The following is a 26,118-nucleotide window of genomic DNA, read 5'->3' as shown; positions in this document are numbered from 1 at the left end:
CTGTGTAGCTTGGTCGAGTAACTATGTGTCTGTGGTATGTTGGAAATGGTTTTTCAATGGTTAATAAAAAAAGTTGGTTTTTGAAAAAATTAATGGGAGCTTCCATTGAAGGGATTAAATTATGTGACGAACTTTCGTCGCTCATTACTGTGGCCTCGGTACTGTTTAACTCGATAATTGGGTTTCTGGATAAACCATCTGTCACTACGTTGGAGGTACCTGGTTTGTATTTAAGTTCGTGATTAAATTCTTCTATAAAAGTTGACCAACGTTTTAATTTTTAAGTTATGGTTTTTGTTGCTTAGGGCGATTGTAAGGGGTTGGTGGTCTGTAAAGATTTCGACCTTAGCTATACCGTATAGGTATGTTCGATGGCTTTGCAAACCCCAAACGATTGCAAGCATATCCTTTTCGTTTGTCGCGTAGTTTTCTTCTGTTTTTGACAGAGTGAGAGATGTAAAAGTAATGGGTTTGCCCTCTTGCTCGAGAACGGCTCCGATTGCAAAGTTTGAAGCGTATATTGTTAAGTGAAACTCTTTAAGGTTGGGGTATTTTAGAATAACGTCTGTTGATTTGAGCGTCTGTTTGATTTTGTCAAAGCCTCTATCGCCTGTTTATTCATGTTTATTTGGATTTTGTCTGATATTCTGGTTGAGATTCGACCGCCTTTACGTCTCAAAAGAGTGGTAAGCGGTTTCGCCAATTTTGCGTAGTCTCTTATGAATCTACGGTAGTAGCCTGAGAGGCCTAAAAATTATCTCAGCTCTTTGGGAGATTTGGATATAGGAAACTTAGAAATCGCCCGAACTTTTTGTGGATTGGTTTTTACGCCTGATCTGAGATAGTGAAGCCTGAAAAGTTGACTTCTTTTTTGAAAAATTCGCACTTATCCATCTGTACTTTCATGTTTGCATTTTGTAACGTCGTGAAGACTTGTTCTAAGTGATGAGCATGTTCGTTTTCCGTTTTGCTAAAAACGATAGTGTCATCGATGTAGGCATAGCAAATTTTTCCAACATGTTCCCTTATAATGTCATCTATGGCTCTTTGGAAAATTGAGGGGGAGTTCTTGAGACCGAATGGTTGTCTAGTGACTTCATATTTCCCATCATTGACTGCAAATGCCGTTATTTCTATGTCTTTTTCTTTTGAAGGGATTTGATGGAAACCGCTGTAAAGGTCGAGGACCGTGAAGAATTTATTGCTTCCTAGCTATGATTTCTCCTATTTCAGGCATAGCGTACCGATCGGATATAGTCACCAAATTGAGCTTTCTGTAGTCGATAACTAGTCTATATATCTACCCATACTGGCGCATTGTATGGCGACCTAGAAGGTCGTATTATTCCGTCGTCTAACATATCAGCGATTTGGCTCTCTACTTCTTGTTTGAGAGCGATAAGATACGGATGTTTAGTGTAGACTGGGGTGTCTGGGGATGTTCGGATCTCGCCCACTACATTTGTAGCGCATGTTAATTTTTGATCTGATCGGCGAAAGGATTCCTAAAGGTGTTCGTTAGGGTGTCTATTGTGTGTTTTTTTTTTTTGACTATCGGACATGTGTTCAGTTCTTACCTTTATATCAGCGGTGGGCAAGGAATTTGCAATCGTGAGCTTCTGAAGTCATAAATTAAAGCAAAATGAACACATTTATGACTCTGTGCGTCGCGACGAAAAATCTGTGTGGTTGTTGTTGGCTTTGACAAACCAAAACAATTATACACTAAAAGAAGTTCTAATTAATTTTTTTTGCAAGTCGAACGCTTATTATGTGGTAAAAATCAAAAACGCATCAAAACGCATCAAAACCAACTTTACTTTTTCACACAGTGTACAAGACGCTGCTGAAGTCATAAATCATAGCAAAATGAACACTTTTATGACCGTACGCGTCGCAGCCGAAACTCAAGCATTTGCTGTGTGTTTGTTGTTTAGTTTTATTGGGGGTCATAAATGATTTGCGCGTGGCGTCAAAAGTTGTTGTTGTTGTTTGAGTTTTGTGAGTAGCGCGAGCAAGGGCTTGCCCACCGCTGCTTTATATTGTTAATAGCCTGTGGAGGTAACTGTTTGATTTGGAATCGTATGTTTCCATTTACTACGAGGATGTCGTTTTATCGATTATTACGTAAAGTTGTTTCATAGTATCATTACCCAAGATGCCATGTAACGTTTTGAGAGTGGGTAGTATGAAAAATCTAATCGGCGTGTCGTAGAGACTGAAAAGGTTTAGAAAAACGTGGCGGGTAATTGCTATTTTTCCGCCAATCGAATTATCGTGAAAATCTTCTTTGTTTACCTTGGGGCTTGCTACTATTGAAGGTTGTATGTAATTTTGGTTGGAACCAGTGTCAATGAAAAAACTCAAGATCTTGGCGTCCCTTGTTCCATATTGGAAATAAGGCAACGAGGAACGATTCAGACTAAAAAATTGAGTTCGGCCATATCTGTGGAAGCCTTATTCCATCATTGCAGTGAAGTAATTCTGTTAATCCCCGTAGTGTGCATAGGCGTCAGCGTAAGCGTTAGCATATGCTTCAGCATAAGCGCTAGCTTCAACATCAGCTTGATCGTCCGCAACCTGCCCTAATGGTTCTCCCGTGCTAATGAGAAATTGTCTCTGGAATTTGTTTGGGATTTGATCTTCCCAGGAAGATAAGGATCTTCTTTCAGCGAACTGGTTGTTGTCCGGTCTGTTCCTATAGTAAATATTTCTTGTCCGGATGGATGAGTCCACTTGGTTGCGACAAAAAAGCAGGCTTTGGCGAGCAATATAAATTAAAATTCTTCCTATTGATAGCTTGAGAAATATTAGATCGGAACGGGAATCGGTTATTGAATCTTTGAGTCTGTTGGGTGTTCCTCGGTGGTAACAAAGAAACTTGTATAAGATTAACGGCGTTTCTAATGGACTGATTTCCGATTAGTCGACACAAGTGAAGGGCATGTTTTAAATCCGTTGGTTCTTTCAAAGCTAACAACATAGGTCTCTTATGAAAGTATCCAGGGTTTTGTCCCTGTAGATCTTTGTAAGGGCTCTCAACGTCTCTGACGATGAATCGTGGTGTTTACCTGATTCAGAATTAAAGACAGATGATAGTACACCGTCTGATAAAATTCGTCGATCGATTTGTCGAGTTGGCTGAGTGTATACAATTGGTTTTCTAGTGTCTTAAGATCTGTGCGGTCTGCAAAGTGATCTTTAAGACACTGTGCAATTGCCTTTCAATTTATGTGGGGGTTATTTGCCTCCAGTAGGGTATCGGCTTCCCCAACTATCTTACTGCGCACTACCGATAAAATCCCATATTGTTTTGGGGTACCTTGGTGAGCGGAATAAACTTCATATATTCTGTCCACACTTTTCACCATGAGGTGAATTCAGCTTTGTTACCGGAAAAATCTTTGGGAATTCTTGCTACGTCTGGCAGTTTATCTAACTCACTAATTCTTCCCACATGCTCTGGTGGTATAATCCGGTCGGTCATTGTGTAAGCGGTTGCGTTGGGGTTGTACTTCGTCGCCTTTTCCCTGTGATATCTTCCTAAGATATCTTGCTACAGTATTTTCGATAGATGTCGTGACAAGAGAACTACTCGACGTGTTTGGGTGTTCGGGGGTTTTAGTATTAACGTCCGGCATGTTTATTTTAAAGCAGCGGTGTGCAAGCCCTTGCTCGCGCTACTCACAAAACTCGAACCGGTGAATTGGCTTGCTCGCGACTTTCGACAATACAACAACAACTTTTGACACTGCGCGCAAATCATTTATGACCTCCAATAAAACTAAACAACAAACACACAGCAAATGCTCGAATTTCGGCTGCGACGCGTACGGTCATAAAAGTGTTCATTTTGCTATGATTTATGACTTCAGCAGCGTCTTGTACACTGTGTGAAAATTTAGTTGGTTTCGATGCGTTTTGATTTTTACCACATAATAAGCGTTCGTCTTGCAAATAAAATTAATTAGAACTTCTTTTAGTGTATAATTGTTTTGTTTTGTCAAAACCAACAACAGCCACACAGATTTTTCGTCGCGACGCACAGAGTAATAAATGTGTTCATTTTGCTTTAATTTATGACTTCAAAAGGTGTGTTTGTTGTAGATGATGTTGTAGTGCTCACGATTGCAAATTCCGTGCAATGAAATTATTTGACATATCACACTTTTCTGTGAAAATTCGCTTTCTCAAGATATTAACAAATAAGTGTATATATACAGAGTCGAAATATGACAGCAGCAAAAACTTGACATAGCTGTAAACAGCGCCGTTTCGGAGGGGTGGCAAGGGGGGCAATCGCCCCGGGCGCTAAGATATTAGGGGCGCCGATATTTCAAAATGAGTTTGAACTTAGAAAAAATTTGAGGTGTTGAGCCTGAAAACAAATAAATCAGAAAACGAAAAGTGCGAAAACAATTTTAATATGTGGCTGCAGATGATAGCAAAAACATACCAGAAACTGCTACATTTCGAATTCCATTTTTAGAATCAATCGACCCCATCATTTAGCAACTAATATTGAGATTTGAGGCACTTTTTAGTGTTTCTGATGATTTGAATTAACAAACAGGACTTTAACACTAAATCCAAATTGGACAGTGAACTTGAAAAGCATACAATGAATTTGACAACGATTTTTAAACGATTCACATCACATCAGCATTAGTACATCGTTTATTTAGCAAACTTCAAATAAATTTGATCCACTTACGATCATCAATTGGACAAGAGAGACTAAGCAGAGACTATCAATCGAATATCTCCAAATATGGGTAAAGTAATTTATGATTTTGTTTTCATAAAAGCTAACAATTAAATACCTCAAATTGGGGGACCTTAAATCAATTTTACAATTTTAGAGAAAGCAAACCATTATAAAATTAAAGTTTAAAATTCTTAATTTTATCATGTATTTTTAAAGTATGTATTCAGGATGGTATTGTTAAATTCAGACAATATGCGGATAAAATGGCAACGACTCAGCACTTTAAAAGTCAAAGAAGTCTCAAATATTTGATTTATCTAAAAAAAACAAGGGCTGACGTGGTCCTGGCCAAATTTTAAAATTAACTTCCGATAGGTCAACATCCTAAGAGTATTGTCACCCAATTTGGTTCCTCTAACTCGAATAGTCTCGGAGATAAAAGTGTTCAAACTGCTAACTAGCTAATTATCATGTTATAAATTTTTATTGTAGTAACATTTAATTAATTTTAGTAAAAATGTTTGACACTGGAGTTGTCAATTTAATATGTTTTTGAAGGAATTAACTTTGTTTTGTTTATTTGCTTAAAAAATGTGTTGCTAAAAAAAAAATTGTTGGGGGTGGAGGGTGCGCCGACAAAATCTTTGCCCCGGGAGCAACTTTTCGTCGCAACGGCGCTGGCTGTAAACCTAAAAAGCAGGCAGCTTTTGCGTTGGGGTCTATCTACAACTGTTTTATAATATTAGTGAAATAACATGCAGAAACATTTGAAACAAAAAAATTTCTTATATCTTCCAAAAAATACCTCTTCACGAGGTAAAAGTCTAGTGACGATATTCAATATTGTGACGAACATTAAAAAATTAAATATGAAAATTATATAAATATTATAATCATATTTAAAAATAAAAATAGTTCGGCATTCGGCAAAAAGCCTACATACCTTTTAGCCAAAAATAGCTATTTCGCGCAGTGCCGATTGCCGAACTAGTTTTTGCTATCTGATGTGACGTGATGAACTCTGAGTGGGTTTATGAAGTTAAAAATTCGTTAGTCATAGCTTAAAGGGGCAATGGCCCCCCTTTGCCCGTCCTCCCCTGCCTACGCCCTTGCTATTCGCCCAAAATCGATTAGAACGACTGAATATATGACCCACAATCTGAGACGTATGTAGTTTGTTCGTTCACTTTAGTAATTAGTTCAATCGTACTTTTTTTGAACATCGCTTTAATACTTTTCTTCACTCATTAATTTAAATGTACACTTTCAACTCTTTATAGTATCCGAATACGTGCCCAATGGTGAACTGCTTTCAAAAATAGTTCACTTCTCTCTTGATTTACTACGGTTCTATGTTGCTGAAATTGCGATTGCTATCGGTAAGTTAACAATAATATATCTCCGGATAATGGTATATAAAATTAGTTTTCTAATTATATTTAATTAAATGTATTTGCAGATTTTCTGCATAAAGCTGGCATCATTTATAGGGACGCCAAGCCGGAGAACATTCTTCTAACTCAACAGCTGCACATAAAGCTGACTGATTTCGGGCTTAGCAAGTGGCTAAAGCTAGGGGCCAATACACGTACCATTTGTGGTACATTAAAATATATGGGTACGACCTTAAAAAATATTTAAATTATCTATTACAAAACTAACTGCTTAAGTAAGAAGCATTAAGTTAGTCTAGAAGGGACCCTATTTCGAAGTCAATACTAAAAGGGAAAGAGCAGAGTTTTGACGACTTTTAAATTAGATAATTTAATCAATTTAATATTTGAAAAGTTAATTCATAGGTGTCTGCTATATAGTCACTATAGTATAAATCATAAGTAAAGGCGATCTATTTTATGGCATAATTTTGATGAACCAGAAACCACACCAAAGAAATCTGTTCTGTAACCACCACAAAATTAAGCGAATCAACTTCTAGAATGAACGCCCGCTCCCAAGTATTTGATCTAACAATGGAGGGTCGACAGGTGGACGAAGCGGTTGCTAGTATCTTTCACACAGTGCTCTTCCACCGCTGTTTAGGAAAATATATGTATACGGGAGATGCACAATACTCAATTGGCACTGTGGGGTATTCAGATGTTGACTGTGATTTTATTGATTTCACCTACGTTTGCTGCACATCGGATAGCCTTTCGCGCAAGGTGAAGCGCGCCATTAATCTATTTAGCGAAAAGCTACGATCAAATGAAAGCTGTGGCTCCGGCCAGATTAGTTTGGAGTTCTTTCAGAAAAAGAAGAATCGCTGGTTATTTCCACAGGAGTCCATACCTTGGGAGGTTTGGACCGTGCATCTGGATTTAATCAAGCATGAGACCGATGATGAGCGTCAGCTTTGTCGCGAAAATGTTTCTGATATGCTGACTGAAAAGGTTATATACATAACGGAACTTATGAATAGACATGACTATGTGCCAAAGACTCCTAGCCAAAGTGAGCTTGATTTGATATTTGACACTTCGTTTCCCGACGTGCAGCCATATTTGTTTAAATTCGATTATTCCACATCTGGATCGACGGCATCCTCAATGGGAAATGCCATGAAAAAGATAATTAAAGAGACACTCGCAATGTAACCGACCGACAGTGAGCAAGATTATGTTTACTTAAGTGGTCCACCTTTCTACCACCATACACCATACGCCTTTCTGTTTTCAGCGATAGTCAAGTTCCCTCAAATGAAAGTGATTTAAAGTTTGCTTGAATTTTATAATTTGTCCATTTTTATTTAATTAGACTGTTATGTACTGTACCCCCTGAAAATTGCAACTCAGTTTCTAGAGTCATCTTGTAAAACTTATGCTATTTCTGGCCCATCACAGATTAACTGTCATAATAAGGTTATGCTAAGTGAGGGTAATTTTGTATTCTTTGTGATTTTTGTATGTCCATAGCTTTCAATTTGGTTTCGAAACTCCTGAATCTAGATCAACGTTGCTCTACCACAGGTTAACTTCCAAACAATTTTAATTGTTGGACACCACTTATAATACAGGAGCTTAAAAACAAGTCAAAATTGTTTTCCGTTGCACCCTACTCTATATATATATATATTTTTTATCAGCATCTAAAGCAGTTTCAGCTTGGTCTGTCTGCATTAGTATCGATATTAGAGACTATTAGGGAAAAAGTCAAAATTTGATAAAACTGCATCTGTTTTATCGTTCAAAGCTTATTGGTCAAGTAAAAGTTAATTTCAAATGCATTTTAATGAGAAGTAAATTCAGTCAGTGACAGGAATTTGATCACCTGTCGGGTATTTGCTATTCTTACGAGGGCATGATTCAGAATATTTGTATTTTTTTACGGTAGACTTATTTTATGAAACATTTTTAGTATTTCTAACATATATAATTAAAAATTAAATGGAAAATCTGCACGGATAATTTATAGAGTGTACAGACGTACCAGAGATCTGCAGCGGTCCACCGCAACTACTAGTGTTGTTCGGTGGTTTTCACTCGTTTCTTTTTCTACTGATTTGTATGCAGTGCCTGAACTGTGCGTCACATTTTGAGTTGGCATATTTTCGATATACAAGCATGTACTGCACAAAAAGTGTGTGTAGAAAAACTACGCTTACAATTTGATTTTTATAAAATGAATTAAGAAATATTAAAGCATCAACAGAATATTGATCTTGTCTCCCAATATTCTATAAATTTGTCTACTTAATTTCGCTAATCTGCGTCAAAACATCGCAGGAGAAAAATTAAGCAAGACATAATAACGGAACTGGAGTCGCAATATTTTGAGCGAGTAAATTTTTGTGCATGCGTTCAGGCACCGCGTATTTTCTATTTGCTTCATCCACATATTCGTTTCGTATGCGGTGTTTAAGCAACGCAACCTCATTCAAGGCGGTGCTTCTACCACCACCATCGCAAAAAAGATGAGTTCATTATTGGTGTCGAAAACAGCCACCGGTGCAGATCTCTGATACGCACCATATATCTTTCAATACGCGTATTTTTTATACTTAAAGCAGGGAATAATACCTGAATTAGTAACGGAACAGTTAACCGAAATTAGCAGTAACCGTAACCGAACAAAATTCTTTTTCATGTACAGAAAAGCAAAAAGTTTACTGTTATGGTTTTCTTCTGTATGTAATAAATTTTCCTTTATATTAAAATTTTTTTTAAATTTATATTAGATTAATTGTATTGATTTATATATACATATGTATATATTATTTTTTGTTTAGCATTTTAAAATTGTATTGATCTATCGGTATATACCCATGCTATTACCGGAACCGAAATAGAACCTTTTACCAAAGTAATCATTTCGGAACGTACCGAAACCGTTATTTGTTTTGGTTCAAAGTCGCAAAATTCGATATATACATACTTACCTATGTGTGTGTCTGGTAACATAGGAGGGTGTGTGTGTGCATGAACGTCTGTATATATATGTGTGTGAGTGTGTGAGTTGATGTATACAAAATTTATTTTTGGAAAATTTCATAGCTTTTTTGTACAACACAGGGTGAATTTACGATATGTCAGATATTAAATTTACAGTAATAAATGACTACAAGCAAATTTTATGTGTAGTTTTTTTTGTCGAATAATATATTTAGGGTGTTTATTAGAGTGGGTCAATTTGTATGGAGTAAAAAAATGCACAAAGCGGTTATGAAAATCGTTATCTATGATAAATTCTAAGGGAAATTCCCAAGAAACCATGGGTGTTCAATCAATATTGAGCTTCAAATTTTTAACGCAGAGGAAATACCTGTTTCATATATTGGGAATTGGCAGTTAAGTGGAACTTACCTCTAAAACAAATAAGATTAAAAACCCAAATAGAGGACAATTTATGATGAATTTAGAGATAAAAATAAGTTGGCGATCTCCCTCAATTGAATTTTAAAATTAAAGCAAAATCAACCTTTTTACTGAATCTTTTAAGAAACTTGACAAAAGAGCTAATGTTTAAAACTTAACTTAAAAAAAACTAGTTAAGACCACTAACTAATTCTTATCTCTAAATTTATCATAATTCTTTCTGGGGTTTTTTTTTTTGTGTGTTTAGAGGCAAGTTTTTACCTAACAGACAATTAAAAATATATGAAATACGTATAACTACTTCGTAAAAAGAGGAAGCTCGATATTGATTTTAGACCCATGGTTGCTTAAGCAATTCTTTTTAGAATTCGTCGTAGATTACGATTTTTATACCCGCTTTGTCGCGAAAAAATTGACCCACTCTAGTGTTTATATATAAATTCATAAAACTGAATTGGAAAAAAAACATATTTACAATTTAGCGATGAAGAATGCATGATGAAGCTCAACATAATCAATGAAAAATGTAAAATAGCGGAGAAATTTTTATTTCGGAAACACATATATATTTTTTTTTAACTTTGAAATTATAATTTATAAAAAGGAATGACAGAGTTTTAACTTAGGTGTCCAAATCGTAAATTTCCAAGCTCGTGTGCTTGAAAATAAGGTTTAATGTGTGCTTTTTGAACCACTGCCCTATAATGATCCGTGCACATTTTCCAATTTTTCGGATGCTATCTTGTTTCTTTACTTATGTTCTACCAATCGTTTTTTTTTTTTGGCCAAATTGGCTTAATTTTAATGTAAACCGACGTGTTAAAATTATAATTTGCAATTAAAATCTTTTGAACCATGAAATAGTTGACACAAATGCACTCATGAAATTTAAATATTTGTGGGCCCAACATTTTGTGTCAGCCTTAGCCAAAAAAAATGTATATTTAAATTTAAGGTATATTTTGTGTTTATTGAAATATATATTTTGTAAATATATAAAAAAAAAAAATCAGCAATGTTGTTGCCAGAGTATGGGAATATCGTACATTATTTGTTTTTTTTTTTGTGTTTTAAAAAGTGAGAAAATGGGAGAAAGCCGGAGAAATGGAAAACATATAAAAGTTATTGTGATTGTTTTTGTAGTAATTCTTGTGCAGTTTTGGCAACAAATCTACGAAATTACATAGGATCTAAGTATATATTAAGAATAATATATTTATTTCTATGTATGTCCACACTACAACTGTAAAATATGTAATTAAATGTAAATTTTATATTCAATAACGTTGTAAATCTTGAATAAGAAGAAGAATACATATTTAAAAATAAAAATAAATATAAAGACAAAATTTCTGGAAAAGTATTTTCACCTAGAATTAACTGCGATTTATACTAGCATTACTTTTTTCAATACTAGTGAAATGGGATTTCATTTGTTTTATAACCCATAACAACTATATACTAAAAAAAAGTTATAATTTATTCTATTTAAAAAAATTTGCAAATGTAAAAATAAAAACCCATCAAAACCAACTTTACTTTTTCACACAGTGTAAAAGACCCCTCTGATGTTATGAATTTTAGCAAAATTAACACTTTTACGGCGGTAGGTTTGGCAGCCGAAACTCGAGCATTTGCTGTGTATTTGTTGTTTAGTTTTATCCAATTTTGTGACGAACGAAAATTCAGTTTAATATAAAAATTTTAAATAAAAATATACAATAATAATAATAATAATAAATAAAAGAAAATTGGCATTGTGCACTGTGCGCAAAAAGGATGAGCTTCTTTGTACATAAAAATTTCTGGTCCGATTTGAACCAACTTTGGTCAGGATATATAAAACCAAGTTAAATGCATATTTTATTAGTTTGGTTGAGATTTCTCATAAAACCAAGAAGTTTTTCGTACTAAAACGTGATTTTCGATCAAAAGTGTGTATATTCAGTAATATCTTCCAAACCCCTCAGCCAAAATTTATGCGCCATATTCTAAAAATCGTTAAAGTCGTTTTTATCAGAAATCGCCAAAATGTAAGCTAAAAAACCTTATTTCACCTGTAAAATGTTACCTGAGTACTTTAGAAGAAAAGTTTAAGGGTACGCCTAAAAGCTCTCAAACACACCTTATCTGTAGCTTCTATGGTTTGGAAACTGTTTATTTTAGCGAGACTTAGAGTTTTCACGCTAAACTAGCGGGAAATTGAAATCCAGTTGAGTTAGAAAAAATTTAAGTACGCCATTTTGTTAGTTTGGACCTAACCTTTCGAGCGGTATATAACTCGATCTGTGCACTGTGGACAGTCGTAGCAAATTGTCTATATTAGCTGTATATATTGCTAGTCGCCTTTCGCACCCTTCGTGCTGCTTTCGTTACTAGCACGAACTGCCGTCCGCAGTGATTGGCGGTCATAAATGATTTGCACGCAGTGTTAAAAGTTGTTGTGGTATCGTCCAGTAGCCTGAGAAGCGTGAGCAAGGGCTTGCCCACAGCTGTTTTAAAGTAATGGTAATGTTTATAGGCACAACTCTGTTTGTTGATTCTTGTACATTTTATTTCATGTGTTATTCGGGTAAGTAAAAAGTTTTTTCGCTCTCTACTTTTATTGCAGCGCCTGAGATTATAAACCACAAGCCTTACAACCATGCAGTGGATTGGTGGGCCTTGGGCGTCATCGTCTGCCAAATGTTAACACACAAGGTAAGTATAATCTACAGCAGCGGTGGGCAAGGAATTTGCAATCGTGAGCACTACAACAACATCTACAACAAACACAACTTCTGAAGTCATAAATCAAAGCAAAATGAACACATTTATGACTCTGTGCGTCGAGACGAAAAATCTGTGTGGTTGTTGTTGGCTTTGACAAACCAAAACAATTATACACTCAAAGAAGTTCTAATTAATTTTATTTGCAAGTCGAACGCTTATTATGTGGTAAAAATCAAAACGCATCAAAACGCATCAAAACTAACTTTACTTTTTCACACAGTGTACAAGACGCTGCTGAAGTCATAAATCATAGCAAAATGAAAACTTTTATGACTGTACGCGTCGCAGCCGAAACTCGAGCATTTGCTGTGTGTTTGTTGTTTAGTTTTATTAGGGAGTCATAAATAAGTTGCGCCCGGCGTCAAAAGTTGTTGTTTGAGTTTTGTGAGTAGCGCGAGCAAGGACTTGCCCACCGCTGATCTACAGTCTTGCACCAATACATAAAAAATGATAAACAAGATATTAATACAATTGCATTCCATTCGCAATTACTCGCCTGTCCAAATATTACAAAGTTAATTGTAAAGTAAACATGCATCCATTTCCAGTTGTTGGTTTGATAAGAAGCAGGGCGCTACAGCGTCTATTCCTCAGAGTCAGTTTTGTAAATGTTAATTTATTTCATTAATAAATTACTGTCGACGGCAGTCCACGCTAGGGACCAGTGATCTGCCGCGTAGACTTCACCATGTAGATTGCACGATTGTCTACGTGTAAACAATTGAGTGTCAACTATAAATTGTAAACGTGTAAACAATGTAAACAATGTCAACAATGTAGACTATGCCGACTATGTGAGAAGAATGAGCTGGCGCACTCAAGGGAAATAACTTATAAAAAATTGTTGAATATAAATTAATTATATTCAATTAAAGTTGGGTAATTATCCATAATGCACCATAATGGAGATGTATTAAATGGTTTGAAATTAGTTGGATTTGTCGAATGACAGAAGTGATCGAGAGAGGTAAGTCCGTGAATATGAGTAATTTAGTTCGTTCATTTGATTTTTCTGCTAGCTTGTTCAGATGGAGATGTATGGAGTTTTAGGAGATTTTCGGGCTATTTTGCTTTCTGTGTCACCCGTGATTATAGTGCATTTGAAACACATTGTCGAGCTCTATAAGAATTTTAAGTACAAGATCAATCGACATTATTAAAGTCGACAGAAAATACCAAAATTATTTAAAAATATATAATTTTATATAAATATAAGTTATATCTAACGTGTAAATTAATAAAATATAAATATTATAGATAGTTGCAATTGGGTAAAACATTGCATTTAGCTTTTTGTTTTTAATTTTTTTAGTAAGTGTTTCAGGCTATTTAAAAAAAAAGATAACAACAGCAAAAATCAATCAACCAGCAGCGTAGCCAAACCTATGAAGGATACTATTGTAGACATTGTTTGCATTGTTTACGGATTGTTTACATTGTTTACGGATTGTTTACATTGCTTACATTGTTTACGGATTGTCTACATTGTTTACGCATTGTCGTCACCAATGTGTAGACATCCAAAAATTTCGCGTAATGGCACAACACTGCTAGGGACGAAAGCATCACGGGTACGAAAGGCGACAGTTCATAGAAAAGAACGAAAAATTGCCCATGACTCTAATTGGGGCATTATGGTGCATTTACACTAGTTGATAAACAAGTCAACGTTGATATCAACTTTATCAATCCTAGTGTGAACAGCTGTCAACTTGATCAACTGTTGCGTTGACAGTAGATTGACAATGCGAGAATCATCAATTGTTGCTCTGAGTGTAAACACTTTGTGTCAACAGTTGAAGACACAATCGGCGCGTTGACAACACAAAATTAAGTTGAGCTCGTGTTCATTCTTTTGCTTTGTGTTGACAAACTTTATGTACAGATTGGAGGTAGCAACACTTCGCTCGCCATCCGATTTATTTAATGTTGTCTGTTATTTCAAGTGTGCAGTCTATAAAAAACAATAACTAATAATAAAATGTTATTAATAAATAAATATTCATTTATTTATATACATATTTATTGAAAGATACATACTTCAATATCGAAAGTAGACCTGCTTCGCTTGAAAGTCCTTAAAACGATCAGGACTATTCGATCGAAATATTGTCTCAAATGATCGGAAAAAACCACTTTCGTCTCGGTCCAAATAGAGTTCTTGAAGCCACATTGCTTGCTTGCGTTTTTTTTAGCTCTTGCTCTTCCTCGTCCTCAAGAGCTAAAACCAAAATCACTGCTGCCGCTATTTTGCTCTTCTTCGCTGTTGCCATTGTTCTGATTTTATCGTAAGGTAAACAAATTGCATATGAATTAGTTTTAAAATACATATGCATAAATACTTACCACTTTTTTACTTTACTCAATTATTAAAACAACACAATATCGATTAAAATCAGTTTCGATACATTCACAAGTTCGACGTCAACGAAAAATGCTAAGCAACGTGAATGTCAACGAATGTGGATATCAACTGGTGTAAATTACTCTCAACTTCAATATCAACGCGTTGGCATCTTGCGCGTTGCTCAATTCGAAAATTAGTTGGCAACCCGGATTTTTTGTCAACTCTATCAACTAATGTAAGCACAACAAATGCGTTGACGTTGGATATCAATTGTTGATATAGCTAGAATTGACGCTGCATCAACTAGTGTAAATGCACCATTAGGACGTAAATACGTCTAAAAAGAACGTTCATTTCTTAAAACAATGGACAATCTTAGTTGTTCACTTGATTCCTTTAAATATCAGCAATGTTTAAAAAGAATAATATTAGGCTATTTTTTTAAGTTTGATGTTAGTTTACTACAGGACGCATTGGTAACACAATGCTACAAAAAAAAATCAAAACAAAACTTCTGGGATGGGGGACAATGCGTATGTTGTAGGTATAGTTAAATAAATTTTTTTTTCCATACTAGAATTTTTTGGTCCACATCGAAATTTTAAATTACGGTATTAAAACCGATTTTTCATACATGCGCTCACTAATACGCCCATAGCTGAGTTAAATGTCCACCGATTTTTATTTTCTTACCGGTTTTGGATTGAAGAAACTTTGGTACTTAAATGGTTCATAATTGATTTAACAGGTTTTAATTCTCTCATTAGAGTATTTGCTATGTAAACATTTTTTTTTATTTTATTTATTTTTTTTTACTTTGGTGATGTTTTTGAGCACTATTTTGTTAGAAACCTCCTAACCTTTCTTTATTATTTAATAAGAACATATTTTCACACGTAAAATGTGTATCTATTTACTGAAATCGGTCAATAGTTAGAAAAGTTATACTAGATTTTCGGAAACTGTATGTTGCGCAATATATTAATGAGCGCGCCTATATAACACTGTCGACTGTCGTAATATTGTTGAATACATTATGGTAAATTCTTCAAAAATTTTTTTTTAAGAGTGTAAGTGTCTAAGAACTGTGAAATTAAAAAAATTAACCAAGCTACTTAATTTTATAATATTTTTAATTTTATATTTAATTTATAAGTAGGTAAAGGTTAAATAAGCTTAAGTTTTAAATTTCATAATTTTCCGTTGGTTGGAACGACCGTTCTAAAGTTTTTTTTAAGTTGGTAATCACTAATATAACTATAATAATATGCAATTGACTTATACTTAAGTGACTATTACAAAATATATACATTTATAAGCAGTTTTAAATGAACAATTGCATGAGTTGACCGTTACCATGTAATATGTGGAAAATCCTTTTCACAGGTATTTTATTTAAGTTAGATGCCTTGAAATATATTTATTTTTGTAATGGTAGTCCCAAAAAGAATTTTGGGAGACTGATTTGTATAAATTGATATCTTTATCTGATGTCAGATGAACAACTCGAGTCCAGTGATTGCTAAGCCGGTTAAGTCATTTCATGTCATTTCCTTGAAGGAAACAAGTTATTTTGCCTTTTTTTGTAAGGAACTTAGCTTGCTTCAGCTGCTCTGTAATCGTAAAGCTCGAGTCAGTAATTTTCTATGCAAAAACCCACTTGTATAATATGTTTGCATTAGAGGCATTCATGTGCACGAAATTATAGAAAAGACACTCATCATATAGTAGAATAGCTTTCTTTATGTTTCTGCTCTTCGTCCTTGGATTGTAACTGCCCATTAGGCCGTCCATTTAAGGGACTCATTCCAATGTGATTATTGTATTCCTCATTTATTTGGAGGCAACTGATTTCTATATATAGCTTCTGCATCCTACCATAATGCAGTGATTTAGCTCTTTCCTCATTATGATTGGCTCTGAGGAGTGGTGATATCATAACATATATATATATGCATAGATGTCAGCCTACAGCACTTGTTATCTTTACACAATACCGAATTTATGATAACTCTTTGAATCTTGGAGCTAAACTCGGCGGGAAGTAGACTGGATTTGAGGACTAGTTGGTTCAAGTATGGGATATGAAGATCGAATGCTTTGGAAAGGCTTAAAGCATGCAGCTGTTGATGTTTAGGTGAAACTGTTGCCTGAGTGTCTTGGGAAGCATTAAACCTCAAACAGGCAAAATCGAAATAGTCATTCAATCAAGTTTATATTTATTTTATAAGTAGATATTGGTTAAATAAGCTTAAGTTTTAAATTTCATAATTTTCCGTTGGCTGAAACGACCGCCAGGTGAAAATTACTGAAGATCGTCTGTAGCGTAAAAAAATATGGCCGCGCGCTTGCATCACAAGGGAATATCGCACGCAACTTTTGGCGATAACTTTTGCTCGGTAATCTCTTATATAAATATAATAACACGCAATTTACTTAAAACTTAAGTGATTATTATAAAATATATCAATTGTAAAGAAGTTTCTCAGCCAGGGTCGGCGTCTCAGTCCGCCCAGTGCGAATTGCTGAACATTTGTAATGTCTGGTGTAGAAAGTGAAGCACGTATGTTTTCGTTGAAGTACATTTGATGATTAAATTCAGTTTTACATTAACTGTCTTAAGAGAGCTAAGGGCTGCGCAGCTGCGCCGCCAGGTACGCGGGCAGCGGAGCAGCCGCTTTGGGTTTTTATATATATAAGAGAGAATGTTATGTGCACACAAAGAGAGCGCCATGCGTAATAAACTAGACGCCGACTTGGCACTTATGCTGCCCATTGCATTCTTGTGCGATCATATTACTTTGCACTTAGATACTTTTTGATACTTATCGGTTAACATTCAAAGTTAATACTAAATATTACTATTATCTTCGACACGGCTATCCTGACAATTCACACGTCCTCGTGTGTGCAACCTTCGGCTATAATCATGTAATACTCAAAGTTGTGTTGGTTGAAACTTTTAATTATTTTAATTTTGACTTTAGTTTATCAAGCAAGAGTGCAATATATGATATATGAGTTTCACAAAAGTGTATCATCAAAGAGAATCATGTAAGAGTATCATCGATCAAAATACTTTTTCTATGTTTATTTGTCATCACACGTCTATAGGCTCTTGCTGCCCAGCAGCGATAACATGAAGCGTATCCATCTAGGTCTCTTCTAACCTCCGACCCCCGCCACAATATCACCCGCTTCAGCACGCCATGATCAAGCACTTGTGCACGGCGTGACTACTGTGGTGCGGTCATAGCCATCGTGTATGAGCTTACTCGCACTCTCTTAGTGCCACCGTATCTTGACCGATATGTTCAGAATTGTCACTCAATTCGTCATCCAAATCTACTAGCTCATCGGACACATCGTTGCTTGGTAAAGCTCTTAAATATTCGTGCGCATACTTGAATGTGCGCTTACTCGTCAATGACTTTAATAGATATCTGTCTCCATCTAGGATTTCAGTAATTACAAAAGGTCCCCTAAATTTGGGATCCAGCTTAGTTTGATTTCTTTCCTCAGCTTTGAGTAAGACATGATCACCAACCTTGTGTTTTACAATTTTTGCTTTGTTTTTTCTGGCGTTTCTATTGATGTTGCTTATGGCTTGTTTTCTTAATAATTCTCTGTCAATTTTGCTATTGGTCTCAATTGCCATCATACCTAAAGGTCTTGCCTCTTTCCCAATTAACAATTCTAACGGACTACATTTAGTAACTCGATTTGTCGTGCTGTTAATTGCCAGCTGAATGTCATTTAAAGCATCCTGCCAGGATCGCTGACTAGTCTCGACCGCTGTCATCATGCTTTTCATGGTGCTCATGGTGCGCTCTACCTGGCCATTTGCTCGACTGGCGCCTGTCGCAATGAGGTGTAAGGCAATTTGTTGCGTAGCACAGAAATCTTTCAATTTTGTACTGGCGAAACATCTGCCTTGGTCTGCTATAATGCGTACTGGTACTCCAAATAGAGAAATGGATTCCTTAACAGCTTTAATGCAATTTTCCGCATCAAGGTTCAGTGTGTGATGCAGATGCACAAATTTTGTAAAGGCATCAATTTGTACTATGACATACTCTTTTAAGTCATTTTTGCCACTTAATTTTCCACTAATGTCAATGTGCACGGTGTGCCAGGGTACATCAACTTTGGGAATGGGGTGCATTTCAATTTGTGGCTTTCCTGATGGTGGTTTTGCCACCTTACATGTTATGCAATTTTCAACAAACTTTCTCACATATTTAGGCATTTTGTCAAACCAGAACTTGCTATACATTTTATCTAAGGTTTTTTCCCAGCCTAAATGCATTATTGCTTCATGCACGTTATTAATGACAGACCACCTGAAAGCCCTAGGTATAACAGCTAAACATCTTGTTCTGCCATTTCTTTGTATCCTTCGATGTAGTATTCCCGATCTTAATTCGTAAGTCCTTGTCATGTCTTCTCCCGATTCATTGTTGCGCAATTTAGAAATTATTGACGTAATCTCAGTATCTCGCTGCTGCTCAGCAAGAAGCTAATTGTCGGTTATTTCTGTTAAATTTATGCGCTTTTCAATAGTTTTTAATGAGGGTGTGAAAGCTACGGGCAATGGATTTCGCGAAAAGAAATCAGCATGCGACATGCGTTCTCCCTTCCTGTATTCAATACTGAAATCGAATGATTGAAGGTAAGACCACCATCTATGTACCCTTGGAGTCAGGTCAACCTTTTTCATGCTTGCTTTTAACGAGTTGCAATCCGTAAACACAACAAATCTTTGACCATGGAGATAATGGCGAAAGTGCTTGACAGCATTGTAAACTGCAAGAGTTTCAAGCTCATATGAATGGTATTTTGACTCTATCAGCGTCGTACATTTGCTGTAATATTCTATAACTCTTGGTCTATTTTCTATTTTGTGCAATAAGATAAGCACCATACCCAATGGAACTTCAATTGGCTTTTCTGGATCAAAAATTGTTAGAACTGGGTCATTAGTCAATATTGTGATAATCTTTTTGCGAGTATGTTCATATTCTGGTTTCCAGACAAACTCGATATTTTTTGAGGTTAGACTATATAACGCTTTCATCTGAACGAAAATCTTGGCACGAATTGTCTAAAATAAGAAGCCAGTCCTATGAATTGTCGCACCTGCGTTACCGTCTGTGGTGGTGGCAATTCGCCTAATGCTTGTACCTTGCGCGGATTTGGTCGGATTTCTCCTGCCTCGACCAGGAATCCTAAATATTCTATGCTTGTTTTGAGAAAAGAGCATTTTGTTATGTTAAACGAGAACCCAGATCGAGACAATTTTTCTATGACCATGTCCAGCCTTTCATACGCTTCCTCCTTCGTCCTAGCCACAATTAATACGTCATCTATGTAAACGACGGCAAACGTATACGCTAAGTCACCTAATGCTCGTATAATTGCACGCTGAAAGATTGAGGATGCGTTTTTCAATCCAAAAGGCATAGCTAGAAATTCATATTGTCCTTCTGGCGTGACAAATGCAGTGCGTTCAATGGAATCAGGGTGTATAGGCACTTGGTAAAAGCCACTTGCCATGTCTAAACTAGAAAAATAGTTGCCCTCACGCAGTCTGTCGATTTGATCAGCAATTAGAGGCAGCGGATACTTGTCAGCGACCGTATTGGCATTAAGCTCGCGATAATCGACACATAGTCGATGGGATCCATTTTTCTTCCTTACCATAAGCATTGGACTTGCGAATGGGTAGCAACTCGGACGTATGACATTTGATTTTAATAGTTCAGCTACTTTACTTCTAACAAGTTCCTTCTCTTCTATACTCAACCTATACGGACGCCGATGAACAGTTTTATTGGAGTCCATGAGACGGATTTCAAGTTCACCCGTTGTTACTCGGCCTTGAGGAATACCATTAATAAAATTCTCGGCATATTTTTGCAATATTTCCATTAGATGAGATCTATCTAAACTACTTAAAGTTTTATCATTATTCAAATACTCGATGTAACTCATATTTGGCTCTTTTATTAGCGCATTGACAGTTTTGGTTTTGTACATCTCAAACTAATTAATCTCAATAGAAACACCGAATCCCAATCCCAAAATGTCACGTCATATCATTACATCGTATTTCAAGAACTTATCCATTATTACATGAAATAATAGTTCTAAAGAATATTGATCAATTTTTACAGTAGCTAGAATTTGCATAGTGCTATATACAGGATCCTCTCCTATCCCCCTAAATTGTTAATTCTTTTTCCACAGAATTTTTCTGCACAGCTCTCTTTGATCAGCGTACATTCAGCCCCGGAATCGAAACAAAATGGAACGGGCTCACCATATTGACGCAGCATTCCTCTAGGTTCGGATACGCAACAGATATTCACTCTCTTCTCATTTAATCCACCAGCGCTAGTTGAAACTCCTTTTGTGCATGATGACGCAATGTGACCAGCCTCGCCACATTTAAAGCACGTTATGGCAGAGCGTCCTTTCGTTGATGATTTGCTGCTCGTCATATTGTTGTTTGTTGGCAGGGATTTCTCTTCGAATTTTCTTTTGCGACATTCGGCCATCTTATGTCCAAGGTTTCCACAATGGTGACACTTGACGGTGTACGAGGCCTTCGATCTCTTGTTTAATTTGACACCATCGTTGGACCTTCCATAAGCATATGCTTTCAAGTGTTGTTGCATCTCGTCCTGACCCTTAATGTTCGTCGTGAGTAGCATGTGTTGCAGGCTTTTATCCATTTGCGAAGCGTGCGCCAGAACCACTGAGACGGCTATTTCTTCTATATTTGCTGTTTTCCATTTAGTCAACAGAGATGTCACAAGTCGGCTCGCGTATACAGAGAGGCATTCACCAGGGTTCGGTCGGCCATTAAAAATGTTCATCAAAATGGCTGCTAACGTCTCTATGCCCACGAAGCGTTGCAAAATAATTCCTTGAATTCTTGCCATTTCATTGCGGAATAAAAAATTTGCGAAAGCCATGGCGAGGCGCTTCCTTCGAGAGAGCCACTCAGGGTCAGCACCAGTGCACTTCCCTCAATCGGATTTTCGGTTAAAATTATGTCCACGGTCTTGCACCAAGCAGTTGCGTCTGCGCCTGCCAAATCTGGGTTGAATTTTGGCAACGTGATGCTCCTTTTTGATGATGAGGCAGCATTAGTATGTTGCATTGCTCGGATAATCTCAAGAAAATTGCGATTTTGAGACTCCAGGATTTCACGCCACGAATAGTCAGAGTTTGCCAGTGGAGAGGCATCGCCCTATCCCACTTCTGATGTCGGAGAAACGTTATCATTCATCTATATTTAACTATATTCTGGCAGCAAAGCAAGTCCCGAAGTGATTATTGTTCAGATTAACGTTAAATTAAATCAGTCTCGCAACACGTCTGTACACCACGACCGCAAAACCGGAAAGAGAAAGACCTTTCATCTTTCATCTTACACGTCAGTTCGGTTCTTCCGTTTGACACCGTCATTTTGACCTGTCAGTGAACACTTTCAACACTGTTTACTGAACAACACTCTCGGGCCATGCTCGGCAGAGGCAATCCTTACCTCAGACCTTACTGTCAGTAGTAACTCTGGTATTTCAGTATAGAACAACTCTGTCTTTATTTTTGATAGTTATCGGTTAACATTCAAAGTTAATACTAAATATTACTATTATCTTCGACATATTTGTATGTAATGGTTAAAGTTATATTATTGTGGAAAATGATAACAAGTTTTGTGTATTAAATTTAGAATAACACGCTAGATAAAAACACGATGTGAATGCTTTGACGAGCCTTTTAAGAGTGACTATAAAGTGTTGTAGCAAAGCTCTCATGTTAAACAATAGCTGACAGCCAAGTCCCAGGCTCCCACAATCATGCGTTGTGTTGTGTACTTTAACAGTAATAACATCAAAACTTGATTTTGTTTTAAATTCTTTTTTTTTTTTAATGTTTAAATGGTGTACATATTTGTTTTTTTTAATATTTTTTTTTATGTGTAATATATAAAAGAAATAAAATTGATAAAAATATAGCATATAAAAATTGTCAATATAAAAAAAATGAATAATAAAATTTAGTTATAAAAATTTATATTAAAATTTTTTAATAAAATAGAGTAATAATACTTGGGGAAAAAAAAATAATGTTATATATTTTGATTGTATTTTATATGTTTCAGTTATATGTAAGACCTCTTTATTTATTTTTATTTTTTTGAAATTATTATATTTGGGTATCATGTTACATGGTTGATCAGGCCATGTATCTATGAAACTTTTGATTTGTCGCTATTATGAATTTTAAATATTCATAATTGTTTTGATTTAATAGTATTAATTTAACTGTTCATCATTGTGAATGTAGACTATGCTTCTCGTTTGGGTCACCGGCTCAGTAGCGCTACTCTTTTAAAATACATCGTATTTTGCGCATATATATATATAGCAGTTTTTTCTTGAACCTTTTCAACGATTTTCTTGCACGGTGCCTCTTGAGGCTATTAATTTCGTATATACCGGCTTCTAATTAAGCCTTGTATGAGCTGAACTAAGTCATTCTCGCATTAGCATACACTCATATTATTGATCTCAATACTTGCATTTAATCATGTTAATTGGAATTTCACTACTATAATTCGTACATAATGTACGTTGGGCTTGGTAGTAATACAAAAGTTTGCCTGGGCAATACTTTTATTCTTTTTTAATCTTCTTTTTAATCTTGTAGTGACTAAGATTATGATCTTTATTATTTTTCAACAAGATGAATTTTTTTTGTGTGGCAAGTTTTTGAAATTGAAATTCATTTTTACAATTAAAGTTTGAGATTGACTTTAATAATAATTGGAAACCAAATAAATGCGCTGAGGTCAACATACTAAAATTTCTTCATTTAATGTATTTTTTTTATTTATTAATTTTTATTCATTATTAAAATTTTTTTAATTATTTTAAAGTTTGCTGCATTATTAAAAAAAAAAAAAAATGTTTTAATTTTTTTTAAATTAGCTTGGCTATCAGCCACTTTGGATGTTTGGCTAGCCATTTGTACTTATTAATTCAATAAGGAAAATAATTAATTTTTTTTTTTATCACTGCGGACGGCAGTTCGCGCTAGTGACGAAAGCAGCACGAAAGGTGTGAAAGGCGACTAGCAATATATACAGCTAATATTGACAATTTGATACGACTGTCCGATCAGATCGAGTTATATACCGATCGAAAGGTCGAAAATCGTCCAAACTAACAAAATGGCCTACTTAAACTTGTTTTAACTCACCTGGATTATGAGATAAGGGGGTGTAAGTGGGAGGGGAAAAATTTATTTGATTGCCGCTAATGGGGCCGTTGGATCCTTTTGTTGACATTCTTTAATTTTGTTGTAAATAAAAATACGAGTCCATTAATACCTCGATCACCCGAATCCGACAACTGGTTAAAAAGATAATTACATTTGAAATTTTTAGTGGACTTCTAAAATTGAGATGAAAAAATTGTTTGTCTGTTTGTTTGTCTGTTTGCATCAAAGCGCTAAACAACCTTAAATGTCATGATAGGGTCTTATTCCTTTTCGAAAATCTAGAAATGTTTGTTCTACGACTTTTTCAATTTCCCGCTAGCTTAGCGGGAAAACGCTAAGTCCCGCTGAAATTGAAAACCATAGAAGCTACAGATATGTTCTATATATCATTGGAAATGTGTGTTTGAGGGCTTTTACTTTTCTTCTAAAGTACTCAGGTAACATTTTACAGGTGAAATAAGGTTTTTTGGCTTACGTTTTGGCGATTTTTGACAAAACGGCTCTAACGATTTTTATTAATCTTGAAAATGTTGTAGTTGAGTTTTTGGTATATGACACATAAATTTTGGCTGAGGGGCTTGGAAGATATTACCTGTTTACTGAATATACACATTTTTGTATCGGTCGAAAATCACGTTATAGTACGAAAAACTTTTTGGTTTTATGAGATATCTCAACCAAACTGATACAATATGCATTTAACTTGGTTTTATATATCCTGACCAATGTTGGTTTAAATCGAACCACTTTATCATATAGCTGTCATAGGACCGATCGGGTCGAAATTTGGTTTTAGTATGAAAAACTATTTTGTTTTATGAGATATTTTACCCAAATTGAAAGAATATTCATCCTGACCGAAGTTGGTTCAAATCGGACCAGTAAATCATATAGCTTTCATAGGACCAATCGGGCCAAAATCCAGTTTTACGGTGAAAAACTTTTTTGCTTTATGAGAAGTCTCAACCAAACTAATACAATATGCATTTAATTTGGTTATATATACTCTGACCAAAATTGGTTCAAATCGGACCAGTATATCATATAGCTGTCATAGGACCGATCGGCCGAAAATCAAGTCTTAGCTTAAAAAAGTTTTTTGTTTTTTGAGATATCGGAACCAATCTAATACAATATGTATCTTACTTGGTTTTCTATATCCTGACCAAAGTTGGTTTAAATCGGGAAAATAAAAAAATTTGCATTCGGCACTGCGCAAAAAGTAATTTTTATGTACAAAGAAGCTCATTCTTTTTGCGCACAGTGCACAATGCCAGTTTTCTTATTTTTTTTATTCTTAATGTATATTTTTATATAAAATTTGTATTTTAAGCTGAATTTTGTTCGTCACAAAATTGGATATCAGAAATTTTTGGGCTAGAAATTGCTTTCGTCACTAGACTTTTCCTCGTGTAGAGGTTTTTTTTGTGGGGTTTTTATAATATTTGTTTTTGTATATATAATTTTTGTTGTTATTTATTTTATTTGCATTAAGGGCGAAATCGTGAGTCTAAACTCACGAGCCTAAAACACCCTGTGGGTGGCGAGAAGTGTTTTAACCGTTCGTGACGGTGCACAGTGGGGCAAGTCCTCATTTTGCATTGCAAAAATCATATCTTTTGAACCAGTGAAGATATTTTCAAAATTTGAAAAGCATTTGATATAAAACTTCATAAGCTTTAAAATGAATGTTTACACAGGGTGCTACAGGGCGACTTAGGGTTGTTGGCCAAAGTTGAAAAATATTTTGCATTTTTGACATGTAAAATTAAAAAAAAACCATTTTTTTGTGTGTAGTATATTTATTTTAATCTCATTTCATAATTAAACAATATTTTTTAACATGTTAAATAGTTTTAATAACCTAATAACAAAAAAAAAAAAAAAAATTTTTTTAATATTGTATGAGCTTAGCTGTGTATATATTTTTTTATGCCTGATTTTCTTCAAAATATTCATCAACATTTGGATTAATATCTAATAAACTTAACATTTCGGGACTATAATTATTTTCTTCTAAATCCTTTCGTGATTTAACATGCCTAAAGGATGAAACAAGTGGATCTGAAGAGGCCGACAGCATATTAAAAAGGTCTGCATTCTGCCTCTCACGTAAAATCTTGCAAGTATTCGTGTATCTAAATTTTTTATATTCCTTGTTTTTGCATTCCTGTGCTTCTTCG

At 35.2% G+C, this 26,118-nt stretch overlaps 2 protein-coding genes across 4 annotated transcripts in view; both read left to right on the top strand.

Annotated features, from left to right (window-relative positions):
* The window catches only part of LOC117781296 (serine/threonine-protein kinase S6KL), an 85,535-nt gene that overhangs the window by 34,248 nt on the left and 25,169 nt on the right, over nt 1-26,118 (top strand). Inside the window, exons 4-6 of one of the 3 annotated variants that reach the window (XM_034618050.1) lie at nt 5,989-6,087; nt 6,168-6,326; nt 12,131-12,219. In XM_034618050.1, the coding sequence (XP_034473941.1) occupies nt 5,989-6,087; nt 6,168-6,326; nt 12,131-12,219 (347 nt within the window). Of the gene's footprint in view, nt 1-5,988; nt 6,088-6,167; nt 6,327-6,629; nt 6,754-12,130; nt 12,220-26,118 lie in introns of those variants that run through there. The other 2 variants (XM_034618060.1, XM_034618057.1) reach the window with 2 other exon arrangements.
* LOC117781331 (autophagy-related protein 101) lies at nt 6,574-10,447 on the top strand. The gene is made up of 2 exons (XM_034618078.1): nt 6,574-7,407; nt 7,464-10,447. Exon 1 carries the CDS (start codon nt 6,646-6,648, stop codon nt 7,300-7,302), a length of 657 nt encoding a protein of 218 aa, XP_034473969.1. The 5' UTR covers nt 6,574-6,645; the 3' UTR covers nt 7,303-7,407; nt 7,464-10,447.

This window comes from Drosophila innubila, chromosome X, assembly GCF_004354385.1.
Source record: "Drosophila innubila isolate TH190305 chromosome X, UK_Dinn_1.0, whole genome shotgun sequence".
Taxonomy (NCBI): Eukaryota; Metazoa; Arthropoda; class Insecta; order Diptera; family Drosophilidae; genus Drosophila; species Drosophila innubila.
The sequence above is the reverse complement of the archived record's forward strand: the minus strand, read 5'-3'. Positions and strand labels throughout refer to the sequence as shown.